This window comes from Sus scrofa, chromosome 1, assembly GCF_054392235.1.
Source record: "Sus scrofa isolate SSC_HxYL_T2T_F1_AM1 chromosome 1, Sscrofa_HxYL_maternal_Yorkshire_Landrace_v2.0, whole genome shotgun sequence".
NCBI classification, from domain to species: domain Eukaryota; kingdom Metazoa; phylum Chordata; class Mammalia; order Artiodactyla; family Suidae; genus Sus; species Sus scrofa.
Genome location: NC_139383.1, coordinates 34,198,790 through 34,219,848, shown reverse-complemented (window position 1 = coordinate 34,219,848; position 21,059 = coordinate 34,198,790). Strand labels below are relative to the sequence as shown.

General features: G+C 34.5%; 1 protein-coding gene across 3 annotated transcripts in view; it reads left to right on the top strand.

Annotated features, from left to right (window-relative positions):
* LAMA2 (laminin subunit alpha 2) overlaps nucleotides 1-21,059 on the top strand; it is a 592,018-nt gene that overhangs the window by 176,903 nt on the left and 394,056 nt on the right. For all 3 annotated transcript variants that reach the window (XR_014803693.1, XM_084956512.1, XM_084956505.1), the window contains exon 4: nucleotides 17,122-17,364. Coding sequence is in view for 2 of the 3 variants with exons in the window: in XM_084956512.1 (XP_084812638.1) it covers nucleotides 17,122-17,364 (243 nt within the window). In the remaining variant the exon portion in view is untranslated. The remainder of the gene's footprint in view (nucleotides 1-17,121; nucleotides 17,365-21,059) is intronic.

Below are 21,059 nucleotides of genomic sequence, written 5' to 3'. Positions count from 1 at the left end.
TGATTGTTTCCATCTTTTGACTGTTGCTAATAATGCTTATATAACATTGATGTACAAATATCTTTTTTTAAACCTTGCTTTTGTTTCTTTTAAGATATATACCTGGAAGTGAAATTGCTAGATCATATGCTAATTCTGTTTTTAACTTTTTGAGAAACCGTTACAGTTTTCCATAACAGCTATACCATTTTGCATTCCTACCAACAGTGCATGAAGTTTCCCATTTTCTTTACCCTTGCCAACACTTATTATTTTATCTATTTTTTGATACTTGCCATACTAATGAGTGTGAACTAGTAATGGTTCAGATTTTCTTTTATAATTTTTAAAATCTTTCTTGAAATAACTTGGGATAAGTCATTCAGAGAGATATAAAATAACTTTTAGACCATATGCTCTTGGAAGGAATAGCAGTAAAGAATGCCCATGTGAAATTTGAGAATCTTGAAACATGACAGATAAAAGAATTATATATGAAAGGAAGTTAAATCTTGGACAGTTTTGCTCAGCTCACTGAAATGTATCATCAAGAGACCTCTGATAACTGTGAGTTAGGATAGAGATCAACTGTTTGGTTTATCATAGTTTATTTGTTTAAATTATGGTTTGTATAATATAAATATAGAGAGAGTGCTTATATTTAGACATATAGCAGAGGCTCTTTTATGTCTAGGGAGTCATTACTGCTATTTTTTGAAAACCTATTTTTGTCTCAGACATAGGGCAAAATGTTTTACGTGAATCATCTTATGGAGTTTTTTTCAAGTCTATAGGAAATATACTATTATAGATGAGAACAGTTTGTATCAGAAAGAGTTAGTAACTTGACCAAAATTTTGTAGCTGGTAAGCAGTAGAGCCAGAGTCCAAACCCAGTTCTCTCTGATTTCAGATCCTGCCCTCGATACTCCTAACAGGCATTCAAGCAACTTAATTCCTTATGTGAATCTTAGAGTAAATAAGATCATGAGGATTTCTCTGTATACGCTGTGCATTTGCATGTATAATGGCATGTGTATATGCCAGTAATTGTGATAATCTCACAAAAACCAAGAATAGATTAATATAAAAGAGTATTGAATTGTAAAACTCGGAGTTCCCATCATGACTCAGTGGTTAGCAAACTTGACTAGTATCCATGAGGAAGCAGGTTTGATGCCTGGCCTTGCTCAGTGGGTTAAGGATCCAGTGTTGCTGTGGTGTAGGTTGCAGATGCAGCATTGCTATTGGCTGTGGTGTAGGCCAGCAGCTGCAGCTCCAATTTGACCCCTAGCCTGGCAACCACTGGATGCCGTGGGTGTGGCCCTAATAAGACCAAAAAAAAGGGAAAATCTAAATTAAATTTAAAATTTACCAAAAATATTATTGACCTCTAACACATACATATACGCATAACTTGGAATATTGAGTTGGCTATTTAAGTATATGTCTGTGTTCTTGGTCTTTTCAAAGTGCTTTGAAGGCAGTTATTGGAATATTAAGTGCTACTCATTGCTCAATTTAAGTACTTTTCTTTTAAGGAATCATGTAGGATTTGTGGGCCTTTATAAGAAAGTTCTTTGAGTAGTTACAATTGTAATAGACTAAACACTATGCCAGAGGATTTGAGAAAGATTATCACTGATCCGATTTGGTTAAAATGATTTCCAGAGGTTTAAATCCTTATTTCTTTATTTTTAGTGTTGTTCATTGATTTCCTAAGGAAGGGCTTTTAAACTTCTCTCCAGTAATCACAATGAAAGCCTGTCTGAATATTTACATATCAACATACCTTGTAAAATTCTTAGTGCTTATAGACATTAAATAGAATTCCATACCCTAAATTTACTAAAATAAGCATTTCTGAAGATACAGAAAATAAGTATAATTTTTTAAAACAAAAAGTCACATGCTATTTCATATCATCATCAAGTATGGAAAATGAATGTTAAAGTACTAAAACAACTTTCTAGGAGACAATGATTTATTATAAACTTGAACCTATGTTAAATAGCTGGGGTTTTAAAAATCATATATCTCAATCAAAATATTTCTAAGAATATGGTGATACCATCAACAAAATAATATTTTATACTTGAAATAAAATTTATGCTGGATGATTGGATTAAAAGCCATAATTGCATAGGATACTATTTAAATGTAGAAATATATAGAAGTTCTTGGTAATTCCTTTACAAGTTTTTGTTACATTAGTATCATTTGTGGATATGGGTGACTGACATATAAATAGATGACTAATAAATCACTGTTGAATAAACTGATAGCTTTGATGAACCTTCCTGTCTCTGAGTTTTCTTCTTTGTGTTGCTATGACATTATTTTCTAATTATATTACTACTTTATAATAAGATTATATAAATTATTCCTTGCTCAGGAATAACATAAATTGCTAATCCATCCTCTTAGACGTAACACAATTTTTCCAGTAGTCTGTCTTTTAAATACCCCAAAAAGTTAGGAGATAATCTATTACTTCTCTAGTAGGTGTTTATTTTCAAGTTTTTGAAAGAGTTCAGTTTCAACAATAAACACTTGTATCTATTGATTACATAACGTGGGGTTTCTGTTTTGAGAGCATACTTCAAGTAGATGGTATTATAAACTGTAATATGCCTGTGGAAATTCCCAGGCTAGGGGTCAAACTGGAGCCACAGCTGCTGTCCTACACCACAGCCAAAGGAATGCCACATCCGAGTTGCATCTGCGACCTACATCACAGCTCATGGCAACACTGGATCCTTAACCCATTGAACAAGGCCAGGATTGAACTTGCATCCTCATGGATACTAGTTGGGTTTGTTACTGCTGAGCCACTATGGGAACTCCCAAAAATATACTTTTAAAAGATTACAATGGTTACTGTTGGTGAGTAGGTTATGAAGAGGGGATGAGAAAGCAGAGAGAATAGTCAGGGGGTTATTCTAGTAGCTTTGATGAAAGATGATGGTGGCTTAGATTAGGGTTGTAGTGGTACAAATAAGAAGGGGTCAAATTCAGGATATATTTTGAAGGTCAAGTTCTTAGAACTTGGGTAAGGGGTAGGAAGGGAAAAGAATAATCAAGAAACAATCCCAAGGGTTTTGTTTGTGTTAATTTATTTGCCTGAACAACTGGGTTAAGAGTGGTGCTATTGCTGAGAAGTTGCATATTTGGAGGAAGAAAATCATCAAGACCTCTGTTTTAATGTATAAAGTAACTGACGCTTCATTAGACATTCAAGTGGGGTTGCTGGTTGATAGATGTGGTATGATGTTAAATGGGCTCTTGCCACTTGGGAAAGTTTCATAACATTTCTGTGCCTCATTTTTTCCATCTGGACAATAAAAATAATAATTACTTCCATTATAAAGTTGTGAGGAGAGGAGTTCTCATTGTGCCTTAGCGAGTTATGAACTCAACTAGTATACGTGAGGTTACGGGTTTGATCCTTGGCCTCACTCAGTGGGTTAAGGATCTGGTGTTGTCGTGAGCTGTGGTGTAGGTCTCAAGTGTGGCTCATATCTTGTGTTGCTGTGGCGTAGGCCAGCAGCTATAGCTCTGATTTGACTCCTAGCCTGGGAACTTCCATACATTGCAGGTGTGACCCTAAAAAATATTTTTTTAAAAACTAAAGTTGTGAGGATTATAAACCATAATATGACTAGTGTGCTACAGCAGTGTATAACCCATATTATGCACTCATTAAATATTTGCTATAAGCAATAACAATACTTTTCCTAGTTGAGCCATAGGACCTAAGTTGTTACAGCTTTTAGATAACCTTAAAAAGGAAACAACCTTGCTTATCAAGTTGGCAAAACAACAACAACAACAACAACAACAACAATAAGAACTAGATCTACTTTAAAACTTTTAACTGAGAGACAGAGGCAAAGAAATTTAGATTACTCAGTATACATCTAAATGGGAGTAAAGTCTAACTTAGCCCTCATTCCTTGTATCCTTGTAATTAACCTGCCAGTAGGCATTTAAGTTTGGCTGTCTTTGCTTTGTTTTGTCTTGGTTTGCTATTGTAATGAATAGAAAATGAAGAAAAGGGATTGTGAATAATGCAATGGTAGCATAAATTTAAAAAATTATCTAATTATTGAGATTTATTGCTGCTTGATAATAATATTCTATTGTTTACATATATCACCTCTTCCTTATGCATTTGTCCATTGACACTTAGATTGTTTCCATATCTTGGTTTTTGTGAATAATTCTGCAATAAACATGGGAATGCACATATATCTTTGATATTCTGTTTTTATTTCCTTTGGACACATGCCCAGAAGTGGAATCGCTAGATCATATGCTAGATCTATGTTTAGTATTTTGGGGAACCTCCATGTTGTTTTTCTTAGTGGCTGCTCCGATATACATTTCTACCAACAGAGTACAAGGGTTCCCTTTTTTCCACATCCTTGCCAAAATGGGCTTTTGAAAACCAGTGCAAGCTGGCTCCAGCAGACTACTGGAGTGTTGCCTGTTTTTCTAGAATATAATCCCCCTGAGAGAGCAACTTTGTTAATCTTCACTGCCTTATTTCAACACTTAAGTTAAGGGCTGCCACGGTAAATAATGTGTTGCTCCATAATATTTGTAGGATAAATGAGTCAATGAACTAATTAATGTATTATTGTGTGAGCCCTAAAAAATATGTATGAAAGTATAGAATTTTAGAATCTGTAACAGGAGTCATGGGAGAGAAAAGTGAGAGGAATACTAGCCCAAGCAAATTTAATTGCAGGTATAAATGTCTTTCCCATACTTCTTAATCAAGGAGTCATCCCATCCCTATTTGAATATATTCTTTTAAACCTCCCTAAATAGATTACTGAGAATATAGACATTTAAATTTATTCTGTTCATATTTAAATAATTTCATTTATGTGTAGTCTGCAAAAATTGATCTAAAGTTATTCCAGTATGTTGTGTACTTTAAGCACTTGATGCATGTCTAAAAAGTTGTTCATGTCAAGAATATCTACAATTCAAATTATGACCTTCTTTTGGTTTATATTATAATTTTAAAATGCCCTAGACACAAAAAGGATTAGATTCAAAAATGATAATAGCCACATGACTATTCTTGAATTCTATCTGTGATGATACTTGATAGTGTATTATGCTGAAAAGGCAAACAATGGGAAAAGAGTCTCCTTCACACAAAGTATTATAAAGTGTGCTTTTAATAAGTGACTCTATTTACTACCTGCTGTTTATGGTCACTATTTGTAATACTTTATACTCACTGCAGACATGAAGCCTGGAATAAGAAAAAAGTAAGCCTTCACCCTTCATACCTCTTATAATGCTTTGCTAATAGCTGCAGTTATTTTGCAATAATCCATAGTATGTTTAGGTTTAACAGAATCTTGGCTTAGTAATGAAGAACTTCATTAAAGTGTTGTTTATAGTTTCACAACCATCTCTCTATCTATACTTATGGTAAAATTGTATGGATGTTTTGCTGTCATCCATTATCTGCTGTTTAGATGTATTCAATTTATAGTGTCACATCTTACTCTTGATGATTTTGCAGCTTTATCATTCGATGTTGAGTAATTATAGTCAATCAAACTGTTCATGAAGCCCTATGGATTCTGTTTTATGCCTTGAGTATTGTAAATGGGATAGTTTGATTCTATATTGGTAAAATACAACTTCTGTTTCCCAGAGATGTATTGTCCTTTACAATTTATTTCTAGACATCATGATTGCATATTCTATTGGATAGCAATTTCAGAATCAGAATACAATGACATTTTGTCATACTTGAAATGAAAATGTGCGTAGGTTCTAGTAAAGGCTTTTATATAAATTAATCATGTTCAGGGCTGATAGAATATTCACAGCAGGACATTTAGTACTACAGAAAATGTCCAAAATCATTTGCTCTTTTTCAGGACAACTATAACCGTGACTTTGTGACATTCATAACCTGCTTAATTGGACAAATTACAGTGTTAGAAAATTATTCTATGTCACTTTTTAAGCTTTTTTCCCCACCTCCTGTGCTGAGTCCTAATTTGATTAGCCTTGATTTTCCTCTAAGGGTAAGGGGTTTTTTTTGTTTTGTTATTGTTTTTAAGAGCTTTTTACTTTGGTGCATCCAATTAATTAGTCCTGCATGGAGGGCTTTGGAAAATTCATGAGCAGTCAAACTTGCTGACAGAGGGAAATGCTTGTTTGTGAAGGTAGCATAGAAAAGACAGGAAAATTCCCTAAGTACTATCTGTACTATGGATCCTTTTAGAGCTTCAGAAACCAAGCTCAGCACTTCATAGATCATTTCTGACTTGACATCACCAAAGTTCTATGATGATTTGGTGCATTTCTAACTCATAAAAAATCAGGAGAAGTCTAGGCAGAATACAAAAAGCAAAGAATTTGCAGGGTGATTTTTGTAAGAACTTTCTCTTATGTCCTCTTGAAATGATATCCTTTCAGATATATCTGTCGTAACTTTTGGCACTCAGTTTTTAGAAAATGTCTGTATAGTTATATGAGTACCATATCCTATCCTTATTTTTAAATCTTAGCCATAATGACATCAGGCTCTGCAGTTTTCTCATTTTTCATTTCATTTACATTCTTCACACTTCACTGGCAAGTGAAATCACCTCTTTAAAATTTGGAGTAAAGGCCAGCTTGACAAACCTTGGCAGAATTCTCTCATTTGCAGATTTTCATTTCAGAGGGAGTGCATGTGATTGAGACATATTTAAGATTATTATCTTGGTGGAATTTCCCAGGGAAGTTGGGAATGATGAGGAATGTATCAACTGTACTTATTAATGTTGAATGGTGATTAGTTAGGTTCATCCTTTAGGTACTTATAGAAATCACTCCTGAAGTTACTTAAATTGTTTTAGAAGTGGCATTCTATTTTTGATCACCTATTCCATTGAATTTTTAAAAAATTGAGAATCTAGTATGTGTAAGGCATTAAAAGACATGTATAGCGCATTCTACAGTTTCTACTGCTAGTAGCTTATAACTTAGTTTTTGTGGTAAAACAAGGGCAAAATTAATTTTTTACAAACCAAAATTAAATTATCATAAAAGATGTTCTGTTGTTAGTTTGAAATATAAAATGGAACATGGGAATGTGTTTAGGTTAGAAATTGAGATGTGGAAAATATCTGTATAGAGGGATTATTTGAACTATTCATAGACACGAATGGAAGGTATTATGCAAAAAGCAAACTTAGATGAAACTGTGTCTGTAAACTCCATAATTTACTAGTCATGTGATATGAAACAAGTTACCAAGTATATTGATTTCCCATTGCTGCCATACTAATTACCACAGATTTAGTGGCTTAAGACAACACAAATATATTATCTTACATTTAATAAGTTAGAAGTCTGATATGAGTCTCACTGGCCCAAATCCAGGTGGGCAAAGTTACATCCCCTTCTGAAGGTTCTGGAGGGAATTTTTTTCACTGCCTTGATTTTTCTACCTTCCATAGATTGCAGCTTTCCTTGGCCTATGGCCCCTTCCTCCATCTTCAAAGCCAGAAATGGATTGAGTCCTTCTCATGTTTCTTCATTCTTACCTCCTCTTTTGCTTTTCTCTTCTATTTTAAAGGATCCTTGTGATTATATTGGGCCCACTCATATGACCCAGAAGGTCTTTAACTAAAGCATATCTGCAAAGTCCCCTTTGGCAGATAAAGTAATATATTCAAAGATTCCAAGGATTAATATATAGACATCTTCGAGGGGCCATTATTTGTTTTACCTCACAAATGAAAGTAACTCTCTCATTTCAATTTCTAATCAGTTCCTACCTGTTGTTGTTTGTACACGCAGGTCAGAAGAATTTCTGGACTCATACCAGGGTGAAAAGAAGAGTTTATTGAGATAAGAGACAGTGCTAGTGAAGTGGGATGACTTCCTGATGATCAGGGAGTGGTGACCATGGGTGTGCGGTCATGTCTGGTTTTATAACCCAGGGAAAGAGGAGAGGTCTTGACCTGCTGATTGGTTGGGGAAAGATGGGGTTTTCAGATACACTTGCTGGTTGCACCCTATAGGGGTGGAGTGAGGAGTGGGCCACATACCTTTCCTAGTAGGAGGCAGGAAGGAATAGCCCAGCTTGCTAAAGGTGGGGGAGGAGACATTACAATGAGATGGGTGGGGTGATGACAAGGGTCTGGTAATTCTTGTCCTGGCCAGTGGCTTTGAGTTCTATCTCCTTGAAGAGGCCTTAAAAGCCAACACTACCTATCTTGTAGAGTTCTTGTTAGCAGAAGCAAACTTCTGCATGTTGAAATGCCTGGCAAAAATGAGGCACTAAATAAAATACTCCATTCCCCAAAAAAGATGATAAGGAGGTAGGGCGTTGGGACATACTTTTGTTAAACTCGAATTAAAAAGTACCACAGCAGGACACCCTACAGGGTGCTTTCTTCTGAGTACTGCTTTTATCTTCACTCTCTTCTCTCCTTTTAGTTTCCATTTTAGGCAAAAAGCTGTTTTAGGGAAACATGTTTTTCTTTTTTAAAAAAATCCCTAAATTATACTTAAATATCATTTTTCCAAAGATAAAGAGAGTTTTAGTTGGGAGAACAGTACAGTCGAAAGCTGTAGAGACTTCAAATAATATGAGGGTGGAGGGGGAAAAAAAGATGAATTTTCAAATTTTCCAACTAGGTTGCTGATAACTCTTCTGAAAGTGATCCAGGTAGGGTGATGAGTGGTTCATGGGCTTGGGGGTGGAGGTTAAATAAAGAAGAGGTGTGAAGGTAATAAACAAAGGAGGGTACAGACTACTCTTTAAGACTCACCATCCCTAGAGAAGGGCAAGGAAGTGGGACGGTGTGTAAGCATGAAAATAGCTGATACTCTTTCATTTGTAATTGCTAAAACTGAATAAGTGTTAAGTGACTCTGATCTGTTGAAAGAATTCATGAACCAAGATCAGAAAGTTTTATCTGTCTTTGATTTATTATTCTACACTGTTAACATTATATTTCTAACTCTTCTCATCACTACAAATCTTTGCTATTATTCCCCAAATGCTTTGAACTAGAGTGATTCATTCATGTCTACAATGTCATAAATTGGAGAAGGCATAGGTTCTTCTTACCATGGTAACTATAGAAGCACAAAAACAAAGGCAAAGCTGGGTATTTCTCCAGGGTGAATAATTTTTAGAAGGCAAGCTTTAAACTGTCACATTGCTGATTGTCTGTGATTCACACCAATATTGTGCCCTGTGATGGCTTCATTGAAAGGACTGTCATGTTCTATGGGGGACTCAGCCTACCTGCTCTTTTACCAGTAGCTGGTGTGAAAGCCATGCTGTGCCAATGGCTTGTTCACAGGAGGCAGGTCAATCTTTTGAAATCGTAGATTGTTTCAGATAAGAGAGAAATATGTGAGGAGAGAATAGATGTCAAGGGCAGTACTAAAGTAAAAGAAAATGCTTGTCTGAGATTTACCTGCAGCTAACATTGTTAAAAATGATAGCAACTTAATGAAGCATGGGATACCATATGCGTTAATAAGCTGAGAGAGGACCTTACTCATTGCAATTTGGGTTCCGTTTATTCCATTTATTTGTTTCTAGTCTTCTTAAGGCTGGACTAAAATTTTGATACCTTCTGGGCCAGCAGCGCCTCTTAGAGTTGATAATTAATTTTAAAGAATTAAGATAAATCTCTTGAGCTTACAATGCAATGTAGTTGCCGTATGAAACAGTTAAACCATTTATCAAGAAAATGCATTCAATATTTGCTTTTCAAGAGCAAGCACTGAATTACCAATAGTGGTAAAATAATTATGTATAAAAGGGAATCATTTATTTATTAAAATGAGGTATATTAGTACTCTTTTTTTTTATTCTATGAAAATTTCCCAATATACACAAAAGTATAGAAAAGAATGCCGTACACCCAGATGTACCCAATACCCACCTGTAAGAAAACTCATGGCCCTTCTTGTTTCAATTCTACATTTATCCATACTCCAGCCCACCCACCAGATTATTTGGAAGCAAATTCCATACTTATTACTTCCTCTATAAATAATTCAGTATGTATCTCTGAAGGCTACGTCTCTTTTGTAAAAACAACATTGTCACACTGAAAAATTAATACTTTTACTACTACTTCTTTAACACTAACAAATATTCGGTCAATATTAAAATTCATCAGATTTGCCTCCAATTTTTTTTAAACAGTTGATTGAATCAGGATGTACCTGAAGTCACAGACTGCATTTGTTTGATATATCTCTTAAGATCTCTTAATCTGTAACCTCATCATTTGTTATTTTCTTACAATTTACTTTTTGAAGAAACCGTATTGTTTGTCTAGTAAAAGTTCTCACATTCTGGATTTTGCTAATTGTAGCCCTGTGATGCTATTTTCATGCTCCTCTGCTACCTTATTTTCTGCAAAGTGATAGTTACGTGTAGAGACTTAGTCAGATATGGGTTCACTTTTTTGGCATGATTACTTTAGAGCTAGTGCTGTGTCCTTCTGTCACATTGCAGAAAATATCCAAGTGTCTCTCTTTTGGGGCCTTTAGTGGCCCCACTGATGACGATTAGTGGCTACTGATCCATCATTTCAAAAAAGGCCCTCTTACTAGCAAACTGCATCCTGTGTAACTGAATATTCTCCACCTTGATTTTTTTAATTTAATATATCCCTGCATTCATTACTCTTCCATCTCAAGTTCTCTTGGCTATTCCTGCTTGTTAATTTTTCCAAATCAGGTTTATAATCAACTTGTCTAGCTCTAGAGGGAAACATATACCTAATATTTTTAACCAAAAAAAACCCCTTAAATTACTTTACTTAATGTATTAACTTAGAGCTAAAAAGTTTCTCTTGTTATTTTTCAGAATGAGAAATTGAAATTTTCTTTCTTGCTCAGTGAGGTAGAGCAGTCCTTCAAACACTTTCCCATGAGTAGTTAGGCATTGATTAAAACCCTTTTAAAAAAACAATTTCAACAAATAATTGAACATTTTATCTTCAAAGGATTGTCATTAGTCATCCAGTTAGTTTATTATTTCTTCGAAATCCTGGAGTGGTAGAATAATTCATTTTCAAATGCATAAACTTTATATGAGTTTAATGTGAGTATAAAAAAATCTACTTTAATTGAGGACAGAGTGTTTTTGTTCCTCTGGCTACATGGGAGACACTTACACTGAAGTGAAATGTTACATTTATTTACCTGCAACTCATTAAATTCACCCTCAGCAATTGTGGTATACACTTGAGAAGAGGGGTCGGGGAAAAAATGGGCTGCACATTATAACTGAGTGACAATTACAAATCATTTCAGTTTTTAAAGGTATTGTGAATGAGTTTTGCTGAAAAAATAGCACAGGAAGGCAAGGGGCTGCCCTTCTTGACTCTGTACCACATTATTTTGCATTTATTGAAGTAAGTATAAATTTGCAGGGGCCATAAAACTCATCCAGAAAGTAATAATTGGAGTTACTTATAGGTTATCTTTTCAAGTTTAAAGCATCATTTTATTGTTGGAACTTGATTTAAACTTAGGTCCAATAATAGTTTATGAAAATCTGAATAATGATCTCTTCAGATAGTTTTTAACATTATAGTGAACCACTTGTTCTCTGTGATCACTCAGAAATTTTTTGCTGGGGAGTAAGAATTTGGTTACATGCGGTTTGGTGAGTGGGGTCTTGGAGTGAATCCTCTATTAAATTCAGACTTTTGATGAATTTCCTACATTCTGCCCCACTTCCCACCCCTGCTTCTGGTCAGCTCTGCCTTTTGAGGTTCTGCTGGACTTCTCCCAAGGCAGCAACCCCTCTGAATCCTTTAGGCCATGACCTCTGCTCTTCCTCATCAGCCAACTCTCATGGACCTTCCGCAAAAATGCTTAACTCTCCTCATCCTCTTTTCTTTGATGTTATTCATTTCTTGTTTACTTATTTATTCTCTTTTTAGGTCTCAGGGGAAAGACCAGATAATCAGATGAACTCCATATACCAACTCAAACACAGAGACATGAACACATTTCTATAAGGCTTCTCAGATTATTCTAATGGGTACTGAACTTAAAACTCATGATTCTGAGGATCCTTTCTGGTTTTGATATTATCTGTCATTGCTTTCTGAAACCCAATATACCTATGTAAATAAATAATAGAATTTGACAAACTTACTGTTAGATGTTAGAACTAAGAATACAGATGAGTTTTCAAAATATATTAGAGATGGAATCACAGTTTGAGGAAGTGTTTAAATCCATAATAATAGAATATTACAAAGACTTTCACAATTAAGCAACTTTGTTATGTGGACAACTGTTTGCTATAGGAAGGTCACAGACAGATAGCAATGGGAGGCAGAAATCTGATGGCCCTATGTTGGTTTTTTTGACAGATTAGGAAGCAAGAAATAGAAGAGATAATTCAAGTTCTATGAGACAGATGAAATATCATTTTCCATAGAAAGTGGCCTTCATTAATCATTTTATGGCTTTCCTGAGGGATCAGCCTGTAGGAACCTGAGGTCCTGGGTCCTTACTGCATCATTAAGGTATCATACTTTGGCCTAGGTCTCTTAACTATGCCAGTGACACTCAAAAGTATCAGTAAAATCTCCAAAACACAGTGCTCTCTGATAGCATTTTCCTAGATCTGTGATTCTTGTGAGGACAAAGGAATTGGGATAAAGTAGATTCCTGTGAGTCATAGCCAAAAATATTTTAAAAAATTCCAGACCCAGCAATACCTGTGCTAGAAATCAGACTGATCCCCAGTGGTTATGAGTGAGCTAATGTATCTTGCCGTAGGGCAGTGTCTTAAGTGGCTAAATCTCCTAGGCTATTCACTTCAGGCTGCGAGGTCTCCTCTTATGATGAGAAAAAGATGAGAAAGGATCATATGTATATGATGGTCATTGTATGTTACTTCTTACTTTGGGATTAAAGGATTTTTCAGAAAGACTCTGTTCTTCATTTCCATCCTTAATGAGATCGTTTTTTAATATTCTAGGAACATCTAATGCTACATCAGTGATGTATGATTAGATTACATGATATTTTATTAGATGATGTACAAATGGAATATGAAATAATTCTCTTGGTTACAGTAAAATATCAAACATTTGGTATTGTTTCAAAAGTTATTTTGAAATTTTCTCAGCCACCAAGTTTCTAAAAAGTGCCCTATGACAACAAAAAATAATTGGGTATTGTGCATTGATATCTAAGGTACATAGAAGCTTAGCCATCACAGCATTTTTGTACTTATAATGAGGTGTCTACTTTCCTTGTTGCACCTCATACAGATTGAGGTTTTATTCATCTGGAAATAAGATTTCATAACTAATGATTTTGAAGACTCTTTATGCTGCAAACAGAGTTAATAAAAGTAGCATAGGTACATTAGAGAATTATTTTATTCCAGTCATTAAAATTTTGGAGTACTTAGAAAATCACTGTTAGACTTTTCGGTCTTTTTCTGATGCCTTCAAAGAATACTTCTCTTCATTGTGTTTTTTCAATAATGCTGTCTACCACATTTTAAAAAGTTTATTCAAAATACTACATGCCAACTAATTTAATTAATTTTGCATGAGATGTGAAAGAATCCATAGAAAATAAATGAAAGAAGAATATTGTTTTGAAATGGAGTAACTCTAATATTCTCAAAGGCAGTGACTGCTTTTTCATGTCACTTTATGCTGGCTATTATATTGAATTATAGAAAGAATCTGTGTAGTTTCTAATATAATTTCTTTTCATGGATTTCATCTATTCTTCCTGAGCCAACACAGAAGTTCCTAAGTCACATGTCCACGTTGTAGCTCCAAGAGAATTTGGCCTTTTCCTATATTTGCTCATTGAGCTGTTTCTCAACAGAGTTCTTTATCCATATACCAGTGTATCTTTATTTTTCTTATGTGTACCTATGATCTCTAATTGTGCTTTATTATTTCTTTTTTGGTTTTTTACTAAAAAGAAATCTCTGCATTTTTTTCTAGACAGAAATTCACTAATTTAAAAGATGTATATAGATTCTTTTTTCCAAAGAGTACACAGTATTTTGTATTCATTTCTCTTTCATGGTTTTGACTTTGGAAAAGAAACATTGAATAACAGAGGGTAAAGAATTAAAATTTTTTTTCCAGCTCATGGAGATATAATGTGACGAACATGCAAACAATGTATGTCTTGGCTCCTGTAAGTGACAAAATATGCTAGTTGGCTGGAATTCAGGCTCTAACAAACCAAAAAAACAGTGTTATTTCTACAATGTTAGCATAAGTAACATAGAAGCATGTTGCAATGATTTTGGTTACTCAATTAAAACTAATAACTACTGAATGCACACTATTTCAAAAGAATTATAATAAGGATTATAGCATCTTCCCTGATTAGGAATTCATAATTTAGTTATTTGTATTCTTTATAATTTTCAGATTTTTGTCACCAATAATTTAGAATTACCAGAAATTGAGACCAGGGTGTGTCAGATTTTTCATAGAAATAACTCTCTCTGTGTGTTCTATTGGATTAATCAATAGGTATGTCCTTATTGAATTCTTTTGTAAATGATGTTTTAGGTGTACATTATTGAATATGGAGTGTTTAGGATAAATAATTCCTTTTGAATAACACCTAAAAATGCAGAAATAGCAAATATTTAAGATAATGATAGCATACATTCCATCTTACTGCTACTCTTGTCCTTTCTTTGACAACAAAATAGATTTATTTTTTACAACTTTTATTTATTTTAAAAATAATTTTATTAGGGATTTCCCTGGTAGCCTAGGATTCAGTGTTGTCACTGCTGTGACTCAGGCTCTGCTGTGGCTCTCTTTCAATTCCTGGCCCAGGAACTTCCGTATGCCATGGCCATTAATTAAAATTTTATTAAAAAGTAAGACCCTTGGAATTCCCGTTGTGGCTCAGTGGTTAACGAATCTGACTAGGAACCATGAGGTTGCAGGTTCGATCCCTGGCCTTGCTCAGTAGGTTAAGAATCCCACGTTGCCATGAGCTGTGGTATAGGTTGCAGATGTGGCTCAGATTTGGTATTGCTATGGCTGTGGCATAGTCCAGTGGCTACAGCTCCAATTCCACCCCTAGCCTGGAAACCTCCATATGCTGCACGTGCGGCCTAAAAAAGACAAAAAGACAAACAAACAAAGACGCTTACGTTAATGCAATTAATATAAGGATATTGGATGAAATTTAAAAGCTCTCCTTCTTCTCTCCTTGATTCCTTATTCCCAAACTCCAGAGGTAACAGCTTTTATATATTCATATAACCCCTTTCTCAAAATGTCCAAGTAGATTCCAGTAGTTACATGCACATAAGTATATATCTCTGTCTATCTATAATTACGCTTATCTATGTACCTTTGTAAATATGAATTCATATTTCCCACCTGGAGTGACAATAAAATAGACTAGTCAGAACCTAGTCGAATTGGAATAGATGTCTTGGCTGTTCCTTGCCATTCTAGGGTTAATCAGATGGTCTCAGGAGAGGGGCAGCATCTGGGAGGTTTGGGCAGCAGTGCTTTACCATGTACAGAAGTATTATAGCTAGTATTTTAACTACTAGTATTTCTGCAACTGTGCCTAAGAGGCAAATACCACCCTCTTTTCAATCATTTGATGGCTCATGCTTTTCTCCTCAGTGCACACAGATAGAAGAGCTCACTTTCCAGTAAAGATCTCAAAAGACCAGCCTCAGAGTCACCTGTCTTACTTCTTATATACTAACTTTTCATATTTTTAAATTCAGTCCTTTAGTGTTTTCCATGGACACTGTACATGTATTCCTAAAGGTCTCAAGTCAAAACTATGAAGCAGATAAGGTTTATTTTCAGAACATTCTTTTCAGGCTCCCATCTAAACAGACCCTTAATCACATTTTAGTGGGTTTGTCCTCGAGTCGTGTCCTTTCAGTGACCCCAGTCACCCAGAGCTCAGGGCTGATGAGCTCCTTGTATCTTATTGAATTTACTAAACAAGAACATATAACATTGCTTTACTATTCATGTACTTTTCATATGTCTCATTATTACAATATATTGTCGACTCATAGAGGGTGGGATTATAACTTAAACTAGCTTGTATGTACGTTGCATATAAATTTCATTTAGTGATGTTTGTACATTATTCTTTTGGATTTTTCAGATTGGTAAAGACGTAAATATGGACCATCACAAAACATCCAGAATCTTTGTTTTTTTAAGTCTTCAAATATTATGTAGATTTGAAATAGAAAATAGAAGAGTGCCATATTCCTTTCAATTGTCACTCTCTTGACTTATCGTAACTTGATGCCTTTCTTTTTTTCCCTTTTTTTAAACATGTGTTTACCTCTTATACAGAAGGTACAGAAAGCCTTCATTTAATATGCTCTAGTTTCAAACAGTTGTCTGCTTGTAATAGAATTTCTTCTCCATTATTTTCTGTTTGGGGATGTGGAGGAATTGACATTCATTATATACAGCTAAGTCCTTTTCTAGGTACTTTGCATATATTATTTTATTTAATCTAAACTGTTTCTCAGTAGTGAACTTAATGTAGTTATTATTGACTTTAATTTGCAGAAAAGGGAGCTAGGAGTTGATAATCTGCCAAGGTCACATAAATGCTAGGAACACAGTTTGGATACAGAACTGTGCCAGCAAAGTGGTTTTTTGTTTTTTGTTCTTTCTGACCACAGTAATGCCATCTAAATGTTACTTGTCTGAGGATTAGGTGATATAGTGTTTTCTAAACTATCAAGCACTAACCACACTTGGAATTTTCAAGTCATATGTTGTAATCTCCAGTGAGTAAGTTGATATACAATAAATGCTTTAGGTGATTGTGATTATAATGGATCTTCCAAAATTAGGTGAAAGGATGTCAATGAGTTGTTAGACAACTAGAATCCAATATTAATCTGTTTCTTTTAAAGTCACGGGTATCAAAATAGAACCTCTTATCTTAGCAAAAAGGTATTCATTATGAATATGTAATGAAAAAAATCATTTCAGAAAATATGATAGGGTTATGGAGTAAAATCTGAAGTAAAATCCATTGTAGCCGTAGGTCTTATATTTGGTGGCTAATAGAGAGAATGCTTGGAATTCAGTTACATGTTGTTGTCACTCTTCCCCAGGTGTTCCAGATTGCGTATGTGATTGTGAAAGCAGCTAACTCCCCTCGGCCTGGAAACTGGATTCTGGAACGCTCACTGGATGATGTTGATTACAAACCCTGGCAGTATCATGCTGTGACGGACACAGAATGCCTGACCCTTTACAACATTTATCCCCGCACCGGACCACCATCATATGCCAAAGACGATGAGGTCATCTGCACTTCTTTTTATTCCAAGATACACCCCTTAGAAAATGGAGAGGTAAGATGAGAAAACTGCCTCTAAGTACATTAAAGATGGCAAAATAGGCCTGTCAGAAAGACTTGACTGTGTCAGTAATTAATGTCAGGGAGATTTTAAAATTGGATTTAGCAGAAGTACATTTAAATGAGTTATTAAATAAAAAGGAAAAATTGAAGGTGATTAGAATTTTTACTGCCTTCATCTAGTGTGTATTTCCCATCTCCAATAAAGATCAAAGATGAGGAAATGGGCTTAAGTTGGAAAGTCCTGATTAACTTTACACATAAAGAGACTTTCTGACAATGAGGTTTGCTAATTATTGGAGGAGGGTTGCGATTTTAAAAGAAGCTTTAGAACTCTGTGTATTCTGGGCTGAAGTTAGGGAAGAAGGAGGTAAATTTGGAAAGAAATATAATTCACACGAAGAACCCGAAGAAAAGGGAATTTTTGTCAGTCTTGTATGTTTCACGGCTGTTACCACATAGGGCCGCAACGGGGTTTCTTTCTATTGCTCAGGTTTTGCTTACTACATGCTTAATTATAGGCTTAAGTCAAAGGTGTTCAACTTCTTCAGCATCTTTTATCTTGTGGTTAAGATTTTAGATTCATTCGTTCCTTTTCAGCCACTGATTCAAACCATGACTTCACCCTTACCACCTGTGTGATCTTGAGTCGGTAACTTAAAATCTCTGTGTTTCAGTTTCATCTCTCATAAACTAGAAACAATGATAATAGTTCTTATTTTTTATTATTGTCAAGAAGATTAAATGAATTATTATATTTAAAGTGTTAGAACAGTGCTGACAGACATATATGCTATTGCTCTGTCAGCATTAACTATATTTGTTGCTGCTGTTATCATAGTAATAATAATAACAACTATTGAGATGGTTGTTGTTTGTAGTAGTAGCAGTAGTCGTCATTACTGTTGTCTCCTCCTAAACCTCAACTTAGTGATTGTCTTGGCTTCTCTGCTTATATCCCCCTAATCTGTCTCCCATCAGAATATATGGCCCAGCCCTTTTTGTCCTACCTGCTTATATACATCTCTGTTTATTCTCGTATCTATTAGTCTCTCCTCACTAGCTTACACACCTGAAGTTAGTATCATTTTTATATTCACATTTTCAGAAAAATCCATATTCATACTCTATCATGCTGACCTCAGCCAATCTAGGGTTATCTGTTTAAACTTCCAGGGTAAAGTTAGATTTTTGACATAAATCTATCACACTCTTTTGGCATTATTATTTTATAAATGTGTCCTGGTGCTTCACTATATCTCCATTTCATGTTCAAAAATATCAGTTTTGGATAAAAAAACAAAAACAAACAAACAAATAAAAAAACACACAACACCCAAATGGTGCTCTCAGCAGAGATCTCAATCTGCCAAACAACAAGGAGTCAAAAGCAGTGAGTCAAACAGCTGTTCAACCTGCTTGGTGCCCAGAGGCGTTCAATTCCTGGCCAGATTGGCCTGAGGATATAGGAGTTGGGAAGAAATGCAGGAGAATATATTTAAATTGAATTTGTATTTTTTCTCCTGGATCCAGTGTTTACTCAGAAGTAATAATTATCTAATATTTATAAAGGTATTCTTTACCTTAAAAATGGTCCAATTCAGAAAATTTTTGAACAACATAGAATGTACCCAGATACATATGTAACATACAAGTTATATGCATGTCCCCAAAGTATGCTCTCTCTGTATTGATGGCAGTTCTCCATCCTGTAAACCATGTCAACTCATCAGCTTGGAACAAACAGAGACACTGTTTGTGTTTGTTTAATCGGCTAATGTTTTAATGTTTTATATATTCACTAAAGACTAGTTATTGATGCTGACTTTTAAAACGACTTTCTCTATGACATGCTTCTTTAAATCTATTTCTTTCTCACTGGAAAGTAGATGAGGTGAGGAACAGAAAGTAGTTCAAAATACTTGAAGTAGAATTTCAAAACTTAAGAATATGAATTAAATTCAGATCTTTCCTATAATATCTACTTCATGTTATATGTCACTCTGTGAAACATGTTACTTTTTGGAGTGAACAGGTCCAGAGAAGGCAGGTGATATTCTCCCAAAACTCCCAGATCAACTGGTACCAAAGCTGAGATAAGAATCCAGGTCCCCTGACTCCTAAATTAATGTTTCCTTCATACTCTCGTAAAGACTGGAAATTGACTTTTTTTTTATGTGATTGCTAAACTCAAAAATGGTTTAGAGGAGACATAGATATTATGGATCCACTAGAGTAGAAAGCTTCCTACTTCTGATATGTTTTGATTTAGAAGAATATAAATGAGATTAGAAAACTGAGCTCTGCTTCTGGCTCTAGTTTTTTGTGGAACATTGAGCAAGTCACTTAATCTCTGAAGTTGAATTTCTTTAATACGTGAATTAGTTTAATATATAAATTATCCTAAGGCATCTTTCAGTTCTAAAGAAGTAAAAATTTGGATATTGCCTGCAATTTAACATGTGGGAATATTTTAAATTTTAGGATGCTTGACTCCAGTATTTCCTAGATAAGTGACTGTGAAACAAATCTTACTATCATTACCTTCAGTTTTAAAAGTGATTCATTTTTGAGTGCCATCCCTAATTATTAGGTGCTTTGTTCAAAACTTCCCAGGGAGGTGGTATTCAAGGAAAAAAAAATAAGCTAGTAAATGCAAAATGATAGTATAAATGCCACAATAGAAGTCTGTACATAGAATGGTTAGTCCCTCCGGTTGAGCCAAAGGAGCCGTACTGAGAAGATGAATTCTCAGAATACAGGGAAATAGAAAGAAAACTTTCTTAGTATCTCAAAAGTTTCAAAGCCAATATGCAAATTCATCTCTAGTATGCTCTCTGAGTTAAACTAGTTAGACTTTCAATCTTCAAGGTTGAAAGATGTTTTTATTGGGGATAGAATTGTAGGTTTGTCCTTGTTTTCTTTTGGCACATTTTATTATCTTCAGGTTTCCATTTTTTACATAGAAAAGGTAACTGTTTAATAATTGTCCTTTGTAGTATCTTTTATGTCTGTAAAGGTTTTTATCTTTGTGTTTCAGTAGTTTTACTATGATGCTCCATATATGCATTTCCCAATACAATCTTCATTAGACACATATGGTTATTTAATTTAAATTTTAATTAATTCAAATTAAATGAAAATTCAGATTCTCAGTTGCATAGCCACAGTTCAAGTTCTCAATAGCCACATGTGACTAGCAGCTACCCATTGGATTGCACAGATGAGAACATTTCTATTATTGCACAAAGTTTTCTTAGGGATAGATTTTTATTTTCTAGATTGATATTTATTTGGTTGGTGTATCAGCAGAGTGATGTATTTCATCAGTTTCAGAAATAACTCAGCCATTAACTTTCCAAATATTGCTCCTTTCCCATTCTCTTTCCTTTATAAATACAATGTAAAATAATTTAGAATTTCTCTCTATATACACTATGTATCTTACATTCTCTTTTGTTTATACTCATAGTTTCAGCATTATGTTCTTCATTCTAGATATTTTCTTCTTGCTTACTTCCAGCTCATGATGTCTCCCTTCAGCTCTATAAAATCTGCTGTTGAAACCATTTATAGGAGTTGTAATTTCATTTATAGTATTTTTCAGTTCTAGCATTTCTCTTTGGTTCATTTAAAATAGTTTAATATCTGGTTTTATATTGCAATTTTACTTTGTTGAATTTTTAATAG